We start from the raw sequence: 19,134 nt of genomic DNA, 5'->3' as shown, positions 1-19,134 counted from the left end.
AGTATAGTCTAATATCATTAGTAAATGCAACAGTAGTATAGTCTAATATCATTAGTAAATGCAACAATAGTATAGTCTAATATCATTAGTAAATGCAACAATAGTATAGTCTAATATCATTGGTAAATGCAACAGTAGTATAGTCTAATATCATTAGTAAATGCAACAATAGTATAGTCTAATATCATTAGTAAATGCAACAGTAGTATAGTCTAATATCATTAGTAAATGCAACAATAGTATAGTCTAATATCATTAGTAAATGCAACAATAGTATAGTTTAATATCATTGGTAAATGCAACAGTAGTATAGTCTAATATCATTAGTAAATGCAACAATAGTATAGTTTAATATCATTGGTAAATGCAACAGTAGTATAGTCTAATATCGTTAGTAAATGCAACAGTAGTATAGTATAATATCGTTAGTAAATGCAACAGTAGTATAGTTTAATATCATTAGTAAATGCAACAATAGTATAGTCTAATATCATTGGTAAATGCAACAGTAGTATAGTCTAATATCATTGGTAAATGCAACAGTAGTATAGTCTAATATCGTTAGTAAATGCAACAGTAGTATAGTCTAATATCGTTAGTAAATGCAACAGTAGTATAGTCTAATATCGTTAGTAAATGCAACAATAGTATAGTTTAATATCATTAGTAAATGCAACAATAGAAGTCTAATATCATTGGTAAATGCAACAGTAGTATAGTCTAATATCGTTAGTAAATGCAACAGTAGTATAGTCTAATATCGTTAGTAAATGCAACAGTAGTATAGTATAATATCGTTAGTAAATGCAACAGTAGTATAGTTTAATATCATTAGTAAATGCAACAATAGTATAGTCTAATATCATTAGTAAATGCAACAGTAGTATAGTCTAATATCATTAGTAAATGCAACAATAGTATAGTCTAATATCATTAGTAAATGCAACAGTAGTATAGTCTAATATCATTGGTAAATGCAACAGTAGTATAGTCTAATATCATTGGTAAATGCAATAAAAGTATAGTCTAATATCACTAGTTAATGCAACGATAGTATAGTCACAATCTTCAGAACTGTTGCCGTTGCTATTATACTTGTCTGTAATACATGTAATAAGCACCAAACAATTTAGACGGCACGGGATTGTATTATTAATAAAGTCTTAAAAGTGATTAAGAGCACGAAGCAATCACATTGATATCAATAGATTATTCACTATATCCTAGGTTCCCGGGTTTTAATAATAAGGTGTTCAATCCGGTGTTAGCTATGGTATATCTTGTAGTTGTGATATGTAAACGTGTCGAATTGGTAACACAGATTGTTCACTATGTTTGGGAGAAGGCAAGTGTACGTACTGTTATTGCATCATGAATATAATCATGAATACGATATTCTTTCTATTCTATTGTTCATTCATGATTTTTTGTCTTAATTATGTCGTGATGATGATGGGTGTGTCTTCTTCCTTTGGTATGAATTACAATGTCTGGGAAATGAGTGTAGTTAACTAAAGCTTCTTCAACCGAAATAGATTTCTTGTTATATCTTTTAAAATGACCAACGTATACAACTTTTTGAAATAACCTTATATGAGTTTTTTCATCTTCACAATATTTCTGTAAATCTTCAAAGAAATATCTCTTCACTTTTAAGTTTATGACGATCTGTATCTTGATTCAAATATCGCCATATTTCTTTATCCAAACCCCTTTCTAATACATGTATTTTTGTTTTTTGCTCTAGAATTTGTTGTCGTTGCTCTTTCATTTCCGTTTTAATATAATGTATGTCCTGGTTTTGTAAGTCAACAGTCTGTTTCAAAATAGTAATTTCTCCTTTTTGCACTTCCGTCATCTCTTTTAAAGTTTTGACCATATGATCCATCTTCTCAAACTTATCTTTCAAAATTGCTTCCCCCAGAAAGCAAGTGGAAATGACACTGCCAAAAATACGTGACAATGGCTCGATCGACACCTATAATTAGATAAACACAACAATAACAAAATAATCAAATTCCGGTTTTCTGTATAAATTTGTATTCAGGTGGTACCTAACACTACAGGGAGATAACTCTTTAAAATCAGCAGTTTTAATTACGTTGTGTTGTTAAAAGAATATGAAGCTTTTCAATGATCAAAATTAGTGTTTGTCAAAATCCTATATAACCAGTGAAAATTTTTGGATAAAACGGTTGGTTCAATTTTTTTGAATTTTGTATACTTTTGTCAAATAGTCAAAATAAATAATTTGTCAAAATTTTATGAAAATTGAACGAGCCAAATTAATTTTAGTGAATGTGTTGGGTACAACTTAAGGGTAAAGAAATTGCAAAATGAAACCTTTTGACATGAGGTATATTCACCTTTGTATTTTATTTGGCCGTTCAACGTTTTTTCATTTGTGCGTCGCTGATGAGTTTTCTGTACACGAAACAAGCGTCTGGAATATAAAATTGAACTCCTGGTAGCTATTTTTAGATACAAGAATATGTAGTATGAGTGCCAATGAGTGAACTCTTCGTCTAAGTCACAACTGTAAATAGTAAACCATTAAAGATCAAAGAATGGCATTAACACAGAGCCTTGGCTCATACCAATCAGCAAGCTAGAAAGGGCCTCCAAAATGACTTGTTAAAACCCATTCAAACAGGGAAACCAACGGTCTAACCTATTAAAAACTAGAGGCTGTAAAGAGTCTGTGTCGCTCACCTTGGTCTATGTGAATATTAAACAAAGGACGCAGATGGATTCATGACAAAATTGTGTTTTGGTGATGGTGATGTGTTTGTACATCTTACTTTACTGAACTTTCTTGCTGCTTACAATTATATCTATCTATAATGAACTTGGTCCAGTAGTTTCAGTGGAAAATGTTAGTAAAAATTTACAAATTTTATGAAAATTGTTAAAAATTGACTATAAAAGATAATAACTCCTTAGGGGATCAATTTACCATTTTGGTCATGTTGAATTATTTTAGGTCTTACTTTGCTGTACATAATTGCTGTTTACAGTTAATCTCTATCGATAATAATATTCAAGATAATAACACAAGAGCGCACACACTGAAATGTCTCGCCTTCTTTACTAATCCTTGATACTGTCTTGATAGACCTAAATATAAAGCTTTATTACAACTGTCACATAAACTCAACATTAACCAAACAAATGAAACATTGATCAATGAACCATGAAAATGAGGTCAAGGTCAGATGAACTAGGTAGACATGTACAGCTAACAATTCTTCAATACAACAAATATAGTTGACTTATTGCTTATAAATAAGAAAAAACAGACCAAAACACAAACACTTAGAACTTAGCAATGGACCGTGAAAATGAGGTCTAGGTCAAATAAAACCTGCGGAACTGACATATAGATCATAAAATATTTCCATACACCAAATATAGTTGATCTAATGTATAAGTATTAGAAAAATAGACCAAAACTAAAAAACTCTACTTTGACCACTGGACCATGAAAATGAGGTCAAGGTCAAAAGACATGCACACCTTATAATCATTCCATACACCAAATATAGTAGACCTATTGCATATAGTATAAGAAAAACAGACCAAAACACAAAAACTTAACTATAACCACTGAACCATGAAAATGAGGTCAAGGTCAGATGACACCTCCCAGTTGGACATGTACACCTTACAGTCCTTCCATACACCAAATATACTAGACCTATTGCTTATAGTATCTGTGATATGGACTTGACCACGAAAACTTAACCTTGTTCACTGATCCATGAAATGAGGTCGAGGTCAAGTGAAAACTGTCTGACAGGCATGAAGACCTTGCAAAGTACACACATACCAAATATAGTAATCCTTATACTTATAATAAGAGAGAACTTAACAATACAAAAAATCTGAACTTTTTTTTCAAATAGTCACTGAACCATGAAAATGAGGTCAAGGACATTGGACATGTGACTGACGGAAACTTCGTAACATGAGGCATCTATATACAAAGTATGAAGCAACCAGGTCTTCTACCTTCTAAAATATGAAGTTTTTAAGAAGTGAGCTAACACCGCCGCCGCCGCCGTAGCTGCCACCGCCGGATCACTATCCCTATGTCGAGCTTTCTGCAACAAAAGTTGCAGGCTCGACAAAAAAACAGCAAAATTTCCTTAAAATTCTCAATTCAGGGGCAGCAACCTAACAACAAGTTGTCCGAAAATTTCAGGGCAGATAAATTTTGACCTGATAAACAATTAATCTCCTGTCAGACTTGATCGAAATGCTTTGTTTTTTTAGATATTAGCCAAAAACTGCATTTTACCCCTATGTTCTATTTTAGCTGTGGCGGCCATCTTGGTTAGATGGCCAAGTCACTGAACACATTTTTTAGACTAGATACCCCCAAGATCATTGTGGCCAAGTTTGGAATCATTTGGCCCAGTAGTTTCAGAGGAGAAGATTTTTGTTAAAGATTACTAAGATTTATGAACAAGAGGCTCTCAAGAGCCTGAATTGCTCACCTTAATTTTTTGGGTTAAATCTCTCATCAATGATTATTTTGGCTTTTCAATTTATTTGAATGTTCTTTGAATCGTCCTATTTTCTTCAAAAGCAAAAAAAAATCATTTTCTCCTATGTTCTATTTTAGGAGCTATGTTTCTTGACATACAAGAAAATGAAATATAAAATTTGTACTAGATATTCTGAAACTCATTTAGCCAGTTTGGCTGAAATTAATACAGCAGTTTCAAAGGAGAAGATTTTTTAAAGTAAGTCAACATGATGAACAAATTGTGATAAGTCTTTAAAGGGCTATAACTCCTTAGTCAATTGACAATTTTGGTCAAAATGACTTATTTGTAGGTCTTACTTTGCTTAACATTTTTGCTATTAACAGTTTGTCTGTATCTATAATAATATTCAAGATAATAACCAAAAACTGCAAAATTTCTTTAAAATCATCAATTCAGGGGCATTATACCTGAAAAAACATTTACCCAATTCGGCTGAAAATTTCAGGACAGGTAGACTTTGACCTAATAAATACTTTAACTTCTTATCTTATTTGCTCTAAATGCTGGAGTTTTTGAGATATAAGCCAAAAACTGCATTTTACCCTGTGTTCTATTTTTAGCCATAACGGCCATGTTTTTTGACGAAATAAAAAATAAAGCACAAACTTTATTCAGTTGAAGTTTGGTTGAGTTTGGTTGAGTAGTTTTAGAGGAGAAGATTTTTTTAAGTTAGCAAATATGATGAACAAATTGTGAAAAATTTTCATTAAAGGACAATAACCCCTTGAGGGGTCAATTGACAATTTTGGTCATATTAACTTATTTGTAGATCTTACTTTGCTGATCATTTTTGCTGTTTACAGTTTATCTTTATCTATAATAATATTCAAGATAATGACCAAAAACTGCAAAATTTCCTTAAAATTACCTTAAGTGGCAGCAACCCAACAATGGGTTGTTTGATTCATCTGAAAATTTCAGGGCTGATAGTTATTACCCTAAAAAACATTTTTACCTATGTCAGATTTGCTCTAAATGCTTTCGTTTTTGAGATATAAGACTAAAACTGCATTTGACCCCTATGTTCTATTTTAAGTAACGGTGGCCATGTTTTTTGACAGATCAAAAATCGAAGCACACACTTGGTGCAGGATAATCTAAGGAACAATCATGCTAAGTTTCATTCAAATCCATTCAGTAGTTTCAGAGGAGAAGATGTTTGAAAAATTGTTAACGACGATAGACGACGACGGACGCCAAGTGATGAGAAAAGCTCACATGGCCTTTTAGGCCAGGTGAGCTAAAAATGGTTCACTCGGCCCTTCAGGCCAGGTGAACTAAAGATGAGAAACTCTTATGAATCACATCAGCAAATGACAAACACTCACTTTTGACTTTGCATTTTCATGATTTTGACCAGGGACTTTCTATACCGATACTTGATATATACCAATACAGAGTTTTCAAAAATCCCAATAATAAATGCAGGCAATAATTTCTGAATTTGGAGTATCAAAGATTGGGCATACAATCCATACAAGTTTTTTAAATGTTTTATTTGAATCGATTTCAACTTCCATGGACACAATATTGCTTACATTCAAATTTTACAATATATAACGTAAATATCGTTAAATGATGTATCTATTCTAACCATGCATTCCCTCATGTTCTGCTGATGGAAAAAATTAAGTTTTTTTTTAAAGTTAGCAATTTACACAGGACACAGTAGTTAATTTCTTACAAAATACATAGTAAACATGGACTATTGCCAAATTGTTCTACAATTGGGGATAAATAAAACAAAACAAATACTTTCCAATTAATTGCTAAAAGTTTACATTTTAAAAGTTTATTTTAACTATCGTATTTTAGGACCAAAAAGGGTTTTTACAGGACCTACTCATTTGTATCTGAAAAATACATTAACAAAAATATCTTTCAAATACAGTCATAATTCATGCCTCACTCTTACATATTCATAAATTTATAGTATATTTATTGATTCTCAGTTGAAAATCATGCAAATATTTAACTGGTATACCTCAGTATACCCCAAAATACAATTCAAAATTTGTGTACAAAAATCAAGTAGCATAAATTAATTATTGTCTGTACAAAACTGATTAAAAACAAACAGAAAAGCAAATTTGTGATTAACCATACTGTTTTCTAATCTTATTATTGCCACTAAAGTTTAAAATATGCCACAATATAACTTGATAAGTTCAAATATAAATAAAATGAAATTCTAACCCAATTCTTTAAAAAAAAAAAATACACCTTATTAAAGAGGAATAACTCTGTTTCAGATTTATTGCAATTAATCAGACATGTAGTTTTGAAGATGAAAATTGAAAAAAAACATTATCTTATGGTCACAAATTAAAACCTTTACATTGCTTAGAAACTAGGTACATCAAATATATGCATTTTAAATCAAGGAATTTTAAATCGTAAACATACCCAGATTATGTTTACAAGAATTTTCCTTCAATGGCAGTGTCTGGTAAACCTGTTTTAAGAATTCTAGATAATATATATAATGCATCCCCAAACAAAATATATTAATAAAATGATAAAAAATAAATATAGATGCTGTATGCCAACATTTACCCATATTATATAGTGTACTTATAAGTATAGCTTAAAGCTATCAAATGCTTATTTTACAACAACAAAAATAAATAGGTTGTTTTTTACAATTTCCAACATATGTTTTTAGATATTAGTTTCATAGATTCATCGTTTATTAAAGAAAATTCGGCCGCAGAAGACTGTGTAACAGGAACATTAGTGAATACATGAATTGCATAGTTTAAATTTTAACATCAATGTATGTCTATGTTATCTCTTCTGAATAAAAAAAAATTGTAATGTTAAAAAAAAATAATGAAAATGATTGATATATATTAAAAAATATTTGAAAGTTACATGCATTAGTGTTTTAAATATTTGTAAACTATTGCAGCATTTAAAAAATTGAAAATTGACACAAAATTCTAAATTATTTGGAAATTGTGTCAACTTACAAGAATAATTCAAAACTATTTGAATATCTCAAATAATTTGAAAATGGTAATATCTGTTTTAGTTCAGAACATTTGAGAATTGTGGTCATATAAAAGAGAATTTTGGACATTAATGTTGATACAGTGGAACATTCTTTACTAAAATTACGTATCATTTGCTTTCAGATGTATGGAGAGAAAGTCATATATTGAACTTACATGTAGGTCTTTTAAGCAATTAGGTGACTAATAAGGGTATAAATTCCTGAATAATTTAATCATAAAAATTCTATTTATATAAATGATGAAGAAATAGTAAAACAATAGTCACAATTGTTAATTTTAAAAAATCCTAAAATATTAAATTATCAATGTCTTTTCATTTTTCTTTCCATCTTTTTCTGTTTCTTTTCATCTTGTTCTGGAGCTGGAGCAAAGAACCATGGTCCTAGAATGTTGATCCATAATAAATAAAAAGCTCTACCTGGTATCTGTAACATAAAAAAGAAAGATTGTTATTTCTTATATTCTATTAAAAAATCCATAAGTATTCATAATTATCGCTTTTAAATTATCTTACTGCCTGAAATTTCCTTTCTCATCACAGTAGAGTGATATAAAAATTATTGCTAGAAACTAAGGATGCATGTGCGGGTTGTCAATGAAATTAACAATGTTGTCATAGGAAAAATAGTGATAAACAGATTTTAATTGATCATTCTAATTGATTGCCTTTCTCACTTTCGCTGCACTGGCTCAAGCGAGAAAATAAATCTTGTTGAGATCATCAAAAATTATCTATAAGTCATATCAAATTAGTAAAATTAGACATCATTGGTATTTTCTGCTTTTTTTCTGTTGATTTGTTACTTGTCTTAGACCTATAACCTCAAACCTATTTTTTCATATTTGTAAACAATGTAGCCTTTTTTGCCTACTCAAAATTGTTGACAGTAAACTTAGAAATTATTGTGATGTTTTTGTTTTTGTGAATATGCGAAAATATCAGGTTTTCAAAACTTGCATTGAAATTTTTGTTGTGTTCTTCCTCCACACAAATTTTTGCAATTGCATAAATTAGATTTTTCATTTTTAACACAAATTAATGATTCACAATATTCATGGTCTGACAGTGATATGTATTGCATATATTTTTGAATGTTGTTTCAAATAAAATGTGACTAATCTGTAAACTTTTCTCCCCTTTTTAAAGAAATAAATTATTCAAGTCTTTGAATTTCTTTACTTCAAAAAAAAAATTGCTATTTCACCAACTTTATAAAATTCTAAAATTGACTATCACGAAAGCTTTTAAGGGGTTTTACTTTTGATGGTCTGAAAAGCAAATTGAGATGGGGAAGGGACCATTTTGCCTATTTTGCATGGTATTGTGAACCTTGATTGGAGAAGAAAAATAAATGATTCAAAGTAACTTGTCATTTACATAGATCTGCTAAAGCATTTACCCTGTTCTGGGTCTCATCTGCTTGTTTTTTCTTCAATGGATTTCATAGTCAAAATACCGCAGATGCAATATCTGGTTAATGACATAAAAAAGGAGCACAGAATCGAAATATATAGATGTTGAATGACATCGCAAATAAGATCTCTCTAGTCTGCTTTGAACTAAGGAATTTAAATATAGATGCACCTAGAATGGTGTTTATTGAGAGGGGATATGACCTTTATCGGGACTCCAGGATCAGGTGTGTTAAGGCTTGGGATTTCGGTATTGAACGTTTCGGGATCCAGGAATTCTTTTTTTCTTGGAATTTCTGGATGTGTAATGGACCTCAGGATTTCTTGTTTTTAAGCTTGGGATTTCTGGATTAGGACCCCTCCTACCCCCTTTTTATTGTGTCCTGGGTTTTGATTGTATCCCCTAATGGAATATCTAATGGCTTAAATTTTTTCCCTTAAATGGCAGCACAGATATTGAACCTATTATCATAACTAAAATGAGGTCACTTAGAGGAAAGCTAGAATGGCTAAAATAACTAGTTCCTAGTTTTTGATATGGATGGCCACACAGATACACAATACATCTTTTTCTTGAATGTGTTACAGTCAATGTAGATAGGCCCTTCCCATTTGGAGCACATTGGTTTTTACACTTGTTTTATTGGTGTTTATATATAATATATATAAACTTCAATATCTTTAGGTTTTAAGTTTTTAACCATTTTTATCCTTTCACTGCTGATTTTTGAGCCATAGAGATGAATGATAATGTGCAATCAAAATCAATAAAAGTTATCTCAAGTATTATAAACTACTACTTACCAACAACCATATAAGCCAAAAATAGTTTGATATAATGGACAAACTTTGGACGATACATGTGTATAAAAGAATATCTTTGGCATGTCTGAAATAGATAAATAGTTTGATATAATGGTCAAACTTTGAACGATACATGTGTATAAAAGAATATCTTTAGCATGCCTGAAATAGATAAATAGTTTGATATAATGGTCAAACTTTGAAAGATACATGTGTATAAAAGAATATCTTTAGCATGCCTGAAATAGATAAACAGTTTGATATAATGGTCAAACTTTGGACTATACATGTGTTAAAAGAATATCTTTAGCATGTCTGAAATAGAAAAAAAAATCAGTAATATACTGTGAGTTCATTCATTATCATTTGTATCAATTTCTCATTTCGGGGAAAATAAGCTATTTCAAGGAAGCCATTGCTGCTTTTTTTCAAAGTTATCTTATGCACAAATGGAACCTTCTAAAAATTTATATTTCTTTATGAAACTTAATTCATGGTAAATCTTTACCCACACAATCCACAAAAAAATCGTTCTACTGAAAATTAATCTTGTTAATGAAAGTCTATCTGAAGAAATTTAAAACTAGTGATGAATATATAGAAAAATAGGTGATGACTTCTCAAATAATGCAAAGAAAAAAAAATAGAAACTATTTACAATTGATGTAAAATTAATGCCACATTATACTTTTACTTATAAAAGTTCAGAGATATAAGCCAAAAACTACATTTCACCCCTATGTTAATTTTTAGCCATATCTGCCATGTTGGTTGGCAGGCAGGGTCTTCAGGCACTTTCTTATAACTCATGATAATCATGGCCAAATTTTGTTATATTTGTCCCACTTGTTTCAAAGGGTAAGATTTTTTTAAAAGATTACAAAAATTTACAAAAATTGTTAAAAATTTACTCCAAAGGGTAGTAACTCCTTATGGGGTCAATTGGCCCATTTGGTCAAGCTGACTTATTTGTAGATCTTACGTTGCTGACATTATTGCTGTCTACAGTTTATTTCTATCTATAATAATATTCAAGATAATAACCAAAACCTGCAAAATTTTAATTTTACTACTATGTTCTATTTTTAGCCATGGTGGCCATCTTGGTTGGCTGGCCAAGACTTGTTAAATTTGGTCCTTTAGTTTCAGAGGAAAATATTTTTGAAAAAGGTTAACTCTCAGATAAGCTTATTATAAAAAGGTGACAGTATTTTTTTAGTTGCATTATGATCTTTCGGTTTTTTTAGAATATCAATTTTCTTGACAATTATCAGTTAAGCATTTCCAAAGGACAAATGATCAAAACTCAAGGACCCACTTGGAGAAAAACAACAGTATTGTAACAGGGGTTGAATTTAAGCTTTTTCGTGTACTGGCCAGCCGGACCAGTGGACTGAAAATTCTACTGGTCCGGCTCCAAATCTACTGGTCCTGCAAAAATGACATTAATTTGACAAACACTAATATAAATGACAGATGTTTAATTTTATTTTGATGCTTTAGTTTACATAAGTTAGACAGTAACAAAGGATTAGTCTTTATTCTGATTTTGATAAAGGCTTTGGTAATCTCAATGATTTTCTTTATCAAAATCAGGATCAAGGACAAGTTTGCATAATTTTCCCTGCCTTGGATTCCTCAAGTGCCTTTCTGTCTTTTATTGCTGTAGATTTTTTGTGCTGTTCTGATTGATCATGAGCAATTACAGAATCCAATCTTAAATTTGACGATCCAGTTACGAAAATACATTTCCTATATAGGTCTGTCACTGCAAATTTTTCACATATTGTACAGTTCATTAAATTCCGATCCACTATATAATGCAACCATTCTCGATCTTTTTCCCATGATTTTTGGTATTTGCGTTTCCTTTTGTCACTTTCGTTTACTTTATTTCGATCTTCCTTTTAATTTTCAGTTATCTTAATTTTTTTGTCTGGCGGTTTAACTCCTTCCAAAAATTTCCACATTTCATATTGTTGTGAAGGACGCTCACCTGAGATATTAATTAACTTGATCAATTGTAATACCCCCTCCACCCCTCAGTTGTTATGAATAATATTATGGGATTTGTTGGGTGATGTCTTGGTAGTGATGCATTGTACATCCAACATTACCTGATACTTTGAATACTATATCCTTAGATCCTATTGAGCTATATCTCTTGGATTTGTGTAGAGATTTGCACTCTCATACAATATCTAGATAAATTTTACTGCCAACCATGTGTACATGAATTAAAAACTTACTCTGACATTCCTTCACTCATGTTGAGATCTATTTTACTGCCTGCCATGTGTGACATAAATTGATAACAACCAAAGTTTATGGCAACTGCAAACACAGACAAAGTCTGAAAAAAATCATAATGTATGTACTCAATTGTGTAAAGATGTTGATATCAGTGAAAATACACCTACTTCATGTAATTGCAGAAATTCCGAATATATTTATGGACCCATTTCCCATGTTATAACAGGAGATCTTAACATCGTTCAACACCGAGAGTTAAAATCATTCCTCAGTAAAGGACCTAAATATCGTCCCCCGTCAATTATTAATAAGAATGAGTGTCGTAATATCAGCCACGACTCACTCCACACTTACTGTATGAAATGGATAAAATGGGAAAAAGCTGACAAAAAATCTTTGGACTCTTTTTTTAATTCAGTAATGAAGATAGTTGATAAAATTGAGAATGGAAATGGGGAATGTGTCAAAGAGACAACAACCCGACCAAATAATAAACAACAGCAGAAGGTCACCAACAGGTCTTCAATGTAACGAGAAATTCCCGCACCCGGAGGCGTCCTTCAGCTGGCCCCTAAACAAATATATACTAGCTCAGTGATAATGAACGCCACACTAATTTCCAAATTGTACACAAGAAACTAATATAAAAATAATACAAGACTAACAAAGGCCAGAGGCTCCTGACTTGGGACAGGCGCAAAAATGCGGCGGGGTTAAACATGTTTGTGAGATCTCAACCCTCCCCCTATACCTCTAACCAATGTAGAAAAATAAACGCATAACAATACGCACATTAAAATTCAGTACAAGAGAAGTCCGAGTCTGATGTCAGAAGATGTAACCAAAGAAAATAAACAAAATGATATATGTATTCAACATTTTAAAGAACATTTTACTACATTGTATTAACAATAACCACAATAAAACTATTTCTCTTATCAAACATAAACTAAAAGAACTAGCCAAGGAATTTGTTTTTGTCCCGGCCGATAAAGCTGCTAATAATATTATTATTGTTTGACGTAAATTTTACATTGAAGTTCTGAAAAAGGAAATCACCAATTCATCAACATTCCAACTGACTCCATTTTCAGAAAACGAAATCTGTAACAAACATAAACTTTTAGCCACCGCTTTACAAGCAGAGCCAAATACAATGAAAGTCCCAACAACGTATTGGCTTCCGAAGCTACACAAAACCCCTTACAAATATAGATTTATTTCGTCTTCAAGCCATTGTTCAACTACTAAATTGTCTATTATTCCTACCAGCACACTTGGTACAATTAAAAACCTTATAATAAATTGTTCAAATAAGGCCTTCGAAAATAGCGGAATAAATTACTTTTGGAGTGTCAAGAACTCGTTGAAAGTACTTGATAAATTTCATGAATATATATTGGTGATTTTGAATCTGTTCAAAGTTTTGATTTTTCTACCCTGTATACCACATTGCCTCACATTCTCATTAAGAAAAAATTCACACACCTAATTGAATGGGCATTCAAAAAATCAGAATGTGAATATATATGTCCAAATTCTTTTAGGTCATTTTTTAGTAGCAATAAACAAAAAAACTATGTTAATTGGACATGCTTTGATACTATATATGCCCTTGAATTTTTACTAGATAACATTTTTGTTAGCTTTGGGGATTCCGTATATCGTCAGATTATCGGAATTCCAATGGGGACTAACTGTGCACCACTTATTGCGGACCTCTTTTTGTATTTTTATGAGTTACAATTTATGACAAAAATAAGCAAAGACCCATCAAAACAACATCTGATAAACAAATTTAATAATACTTTTAGATATTTTGGCTCTCAATAATGACGACTTCAGTATGTATATTAATGAAATTTATCCTGGTGAACTTACTTTAAATAAAGCTAATACTAACAATGACCACTGCCCTTTCCTCGATCTTGATATCTATATCACTAAAGGAAAGCTGAATACTAAAATTTATGATAAAAGGGATGATTTTTCATTTCCTATCGTTAATTATCCGTTTTTAGATGGTGACGTTCCCTTGTCACCATCTTACGGTGTTTATATATCTCAACTTGTACGATTCGCTCATGTATGTAACAATGTTTTAGATTTTAACGAGAGAAATTTATGTATTACTGAAAAATTATTACACCAGGGTTTTCGATATCACAAACTAGTCAAAACATTTACTAAATTTTATCATAGGTATAAAGACATCATTCGTAAATATAGCTCAACATGCAGACTTCTTATACGTTCAGGTATTTCACATCCAATTTTTTATGGAAATATTCTTTATAAAGCACAAAGGTGTCAGTATTCACCTCATAAACTTACAAAACCTTTGAATAGACTTATTAAGAAGGGATATAATTACGATACTGTTGTCAAGTCATTAAAGATTGCATATTTTGGCGTGAATATTGAGTCACTGATAAGGTCTTTGCGTCGGAAATAAACACATTTATTCTAAAAACAGTTGTTGGCATGACACGGGTTATGTTCTTCTCATATATGTTATGATGGTATGATACTAAACCCCTAACGGGAAGGATTGTGCCTGATGTTCATATGATGAAATCATAATCTTTTAATTGAAGTTAACTGGCATGTCAGTTAACTGCTAGTAGTCTGTTGTTATTTATGTATTATTGTCATTTTGTTTATTTTCTTTGGTTACATCTTCTGACATCAGACTCGGATTTCTCTTTAACTGAATTTTAATGTGCGTATTGTTATGCGTTTACTTTTCTACATTGGTTAGAGGTATAGGGGTAGGGTTGAGATCTCACAAACATGTTTAACCCCGCCGCATTTTTTGCACCTGTCCCAAGTCAGGAACCTTTAGTATGGCGTTCATTATCACTGAACTAGTATATATTTGTTTAGGGGCCAGCTGAAGCCAGAAGGACGCCTCCGGTGCTGGAATTTCTCGCTACATTGAAGACCTGTTGGTGACCTTCTGTTGTTGTGTTTTTTTATTTGGTCGGGTTGTTGTCTCTTTGACACATTCCCCATTTCCATTCTCAATTTTACTAAATAATAAAAAAAAAAAACAACATATTTACATATATGTAAGGGTCCAAGGGTAGTAATTAAAAAAGCCTACTTTGTGGTGCTAAGAATACAAACCCCTCCTTGTAATTGAACTATAGATATAGACTGAGGTTACTAGCAGATCCTTAAAGTTCTCTCTCGATATAACATGTATAAGTCAGTGCTATTAATCTGTTGACCAAATATGTCATTTTGTTCTGTGTTTCAAATATGATGAAGGCAATATAGCATCCACGGCTCTAAATTGGAATTTGAGTATTATACATGTACAATGTATAGAAGAGTTCTTTTAAATTTTCATAAACAATATATACCTGTAGGCCCTTCAAGAAATGGAGGCAAGAGATTTATATCTATTAAAAAGTTTAAACCTTCAGCCTAGACTGAAACTGAAACCAAGACCATATGGACACAGTTAAGGACAATCACTTGGTATGTTTACTGAACTGTATAATAGTGGTCACTGATGAATAAAAAATGTCCTAATAACTAATATAGTACAACAGTGTATACCAAGGCAGATTTACTTACTATAATACCACCTGTAAAACTACTCCAGAATAGGAAACACTGCACAATAAAGTAGGTTACCTGAAATGTAAAAAAATAAACTAAAGTTTTTATTTGATCTTATCATGCTTATATACACTAAAAAGATGTTCACCTTATAATGTTATTAGTTTTAAAAAAAAAAAGTTTGTTTAAGGGGGTTCGTGGGTATAAATCTTTTTTTTCTTTCTAATATATACACATGTAGGCTTTCACTATATATTTTTTTATAAATGAACTTTATCATATACTTTAAATTCAGAAATTATTGCGAGGTTTTTATTATTGCGAAAAATGCGAGAGTTGTAAACGCAATAATTAAAACTCACATTTTTAAATATTTTATTTGTATTAAAAAGGATTTTTATCAAAATCGTAAAAATTAAAATCACATTTAAGTTTAAAATGACAAAATCACAATAATAAATGCACGCAATAATTTCTGAATTTACAGTACCTAATAGAAAAATGATATAAAAAATGGGGTCACAGTTCATTTAAGTTCACAATCTGCCTCTGAAAGAAGTATACATTTTTGTTCATGTCCTTTTTTTCTCTTGAACTTCTAGGAGAAATAGAGGTACAATGTAATGTAAAAAAAAAAACTTAATTACAGAAATTGCTTAAATTTTACAATTATTTATTTCATGTACAGCTTGTTTGAAAACAATAATCAAGAAAATAAAAAAATAAAGGTCACCAATGTGTTTAAAAAGATATTTCAATTTTAAAGCCAAAAAAATGGCATTTTTCACCAAAGGGAGATAATTTGCATCTTTTTCAATGATATAGACATTTTAAAAGTCATCTGGGCCCAAACCAAATTGATTTTTTTGGTTGATTTTTTGTACCATATCATAAAGTAATAACTGATAGTGTAAAACATAAAATTTGTAATGAAAAAAAAAAATTGCTGAAATTTTTGTACCCCCGAGCCTCCTTAAGAGATTTTCCAACAAGCTTAATTGAATTCACATCTGATAACTTTATTTCAGTAATATGACACTTGTTTATAATTCATGTTGTGAACCTGTAAATAATTTCTGTTTTATATGCTACATGTATTTACATAAGATAAGCTTGTTATACATGTTATATCCATTTCAATACTGATATACATGTACATATAAATAAGGTTCATCATAACAAATGGACAAATATGGCCGTATTTTAACCTCAAAAACTACTCTGTGTACATCCTTACCTGTGCAGTTTGGAAAATTTAATGCATGGTATCCAATACCGGGTAGATTTATAAAAGTTAGTTTCCTTTTGCATACCAGAAAGATAAAATCGTTTTGGATTTTGATGGGCATTTTTTTTTCCCTTCTTGCAGAAGATGTTAAAATAATCAAACACCTGAGTTGCATTTGATAGGATCCCCTCAATTCCTACCTTTAACTCACCTATAGATGTGAAGATATCTATTGTCCATTTCCAATCAAGGACAATCAATACAATACAAACCAGTTGTTACCTGAGAGAGGGAGCATCTCAAAGTTGTTTCCCATCATAATCCAAACAAGGTTTCATCTTTCTGATATATGCAAAATAATTTTATCTTTTATCTACATTGTATCTATTAAATGGATGCTAGGCCTTAAATTTTCCCAAACTGTACAGGAAAGGCTGTACAAAGAGTAGATTTTGAGGTGAAAAACATCATATATGTCCATTTGTTATGACGAACCTTAAATAACTACATGGAGAGACAAATGTTGATAAAACTTACATTTACACCTAAAATGATATATAAGTAGAACTTTAATGTAGATGCATTTTCTTCTTCAATCTGCTTCAGTCCTTTAGTGCCTGTTTTACCTTTGGGCTGAAAAATATACATTTTGTACAATAGAAATGATTAAATATGTTTTGATGTATTAATCAACTTCACCATTATACTTTCCAAATGCACATGTTTGTCTGTAGAAATAGAAAGGTTTATTTTGTTTGTCGTCTTTGATTTTTTTAAATAAAATTGCAAATATTTTAAAATAATATCTGTATTTTCGTATTTTTTGTGACGCGTTTATTTGAACATTATAATACTTTTACTCTTCTTCTTCTTCTTCCGATATAGTTACAGCTTCATTATTATTGAAGATTCCGAACTGTTGCATGTGCGGAGTATATGATTAAAAAATATGAACAAAAATTTATCTTTAACTTAGTAGAATACTTGGTGATATTTACATGAAAGAAAACAACAAGTGATTAAAAAATATGTACATTGTTATTTATAGAATTAAATTATGTTGTGGAGAACAGTTGGTGTCAACTGATCTCTGTAAATTTCAATGGTTTGACTTGCTACCACAACTTGTGGCAACATGTTCCATTGAATGATTGTTTGCGGAAAGAATGACCATTTGTAGCTGTCTTTAGAGGTGGATATTTGCCGAAATGTTTGGGTATGTAATTTTCTTGTTCTAGTATCTGATGGTATGAGGACTAGTGATGGGATTGCAATGAGTCCATGGATGACCTTGTAGAACATGATAAGTCTGGTTTTGAGGCGGCGCTCACTGAGTGAGGGCCATTGTAGTTCGTTTAACATGGATGTAACACTACTGGTGTTGTGGTAATTGTTACATACATATCGGGCCGCACGCCTCTGTACCATTTCTAGCTTATTTTTATAATCTGCTGTGTGTGGATCCCACAGGCATATTCAAGTTTTGGTCTCACTATTGATTGGTAAGCACGGGATTTGATACTGGAGTTAGAAAATTTTAAGTTTCGCCTAAGAAAGCCAACAGATTTATTTGCATTTGATATGATGTTGTTGTAGTGAATGTTCCATTTTAAGTTAGACTGTAGGGTTACTCTTGATACATTACCGGCATTTCTAAGTGCTAGAATTAATCAACTGCACCAAAGTTTTTAACATATGTTATGAAAAACAATTCGAGGAAAATTTTCCTCAATGTATATTGATAACTTTAATACGGTGGAAAATTTGTATATATAAAAACGCATTTGAGATAATAAATAAAAAGCCACGCAAATATCAATATCCGGAAGGGGACATGCTTTTATTCCGTCATTAGAAGGCAAAAAAGAAAAAGTATAATTAGGGTGCTCCTCTTTTATTTTTAAATGGGGGGGGGGGGGGGGGGGGGCAAGGACGTTCTTCCTTTTTATGAGTTGTAAGTTCTGTACTACCTTTTTATTCTTCACTCTCCAATCCTTGTTTTTTTTAGTTTATCCTGACCTTTTAGACATTATCGTGTTGTCATGATGGCATCCTGTATTTTTGGCAGTGTCTCACCCTCACAGGCGCTTGTCTGCCCAAAAAAATCTATATACCTGTGTTAAATTAAAGTATATACAAAAAAATCTGAGACAAGTGTGTGTTCATACCTTCATATCTTGTCTTTTTTTTTTACTAAAAACTCATGGACTGCCTATTCAGTTTTATTTTTTTTTATTTTAAACTTCATACTAGACCCAAAAGATGTCAAAGTTGACTGTTTAATTTAAATAAACTG

The 19,134-nt window shown here is 31.1% G+C and overlaps 1 protein-coding gene across 1 annotated transcript; it reads right to left on the bottom strand.

Moving 5' to 3' along the window:
• Nucleotides 1-6,030: 6,030 nt before the first annotated feature.
• Nucleotides 6,031-18,604, bottom strand: LOC134721914 (transmembrane protein 208-like). The gene is made up of 6 exons (XM_063585213.1): nt 18,484-18,604; nt 17,376-17,471; nt 15,626-15,685; nt 12,037-12,140; nt 9,788-9,872; nt 6,031-7,995 (listed from the first exon to the last, which is right to left on the bottom strand). The coding sequence occupies exons 1-6, from the start codon at nt 18,487-18,489 to the stop codon at nt 7,873-7,875; spliced, it is 474 nt and encodes a 157-aa protein (XP_063441283.1). The 5' UTR covers nt 18,490-18,604; the 3' UTR covers nt 6,031-7,872.
• Between the last annotated feature and the right edge of the window lie 530 nt (nt 18,605-19,134).

The sequence above is a fragment of the Mytilus trossulus genome, chromosome 6 (assembly GCF_036588685.1).
Source record: "Mytilus trossulus isolate FHL-02 chromosome 6, PNRI_Mtr1.1.1.hap1, whole genome shotgun sequence".
NCBI lineage: Eukaryota > Metazoa > Mollusca > Bivalvia > Mytilida > Mytilidae > Mytilus > Mytilus trossulus.
The sequence above is the reverse complement of the archived record's forward strand: the minus strand, read 5'-3'. Positions and strand labels throughout refer to the sequence as shown.

Bases quoted from the DNA above. Each gene is read 5' to 3' on its own strand.
- LOC134721914 (XM_063585213.1), bottom strand. The intron at 12,141-15,625 runs GTAAGTAAATCT...GATTTTTTTCAG, and splicing joins GTTTTACAGGTGGTATTATA to ACTTTGTCTGTGTTTGCAGT. The intron at 7,996-9,787 runs GTAAGTAGTAGT...TTTATGTTACAG, and splicing joins TTTGGCTTATATGGTTGTTG to ATACCAGGTAGAGCTTTTTA.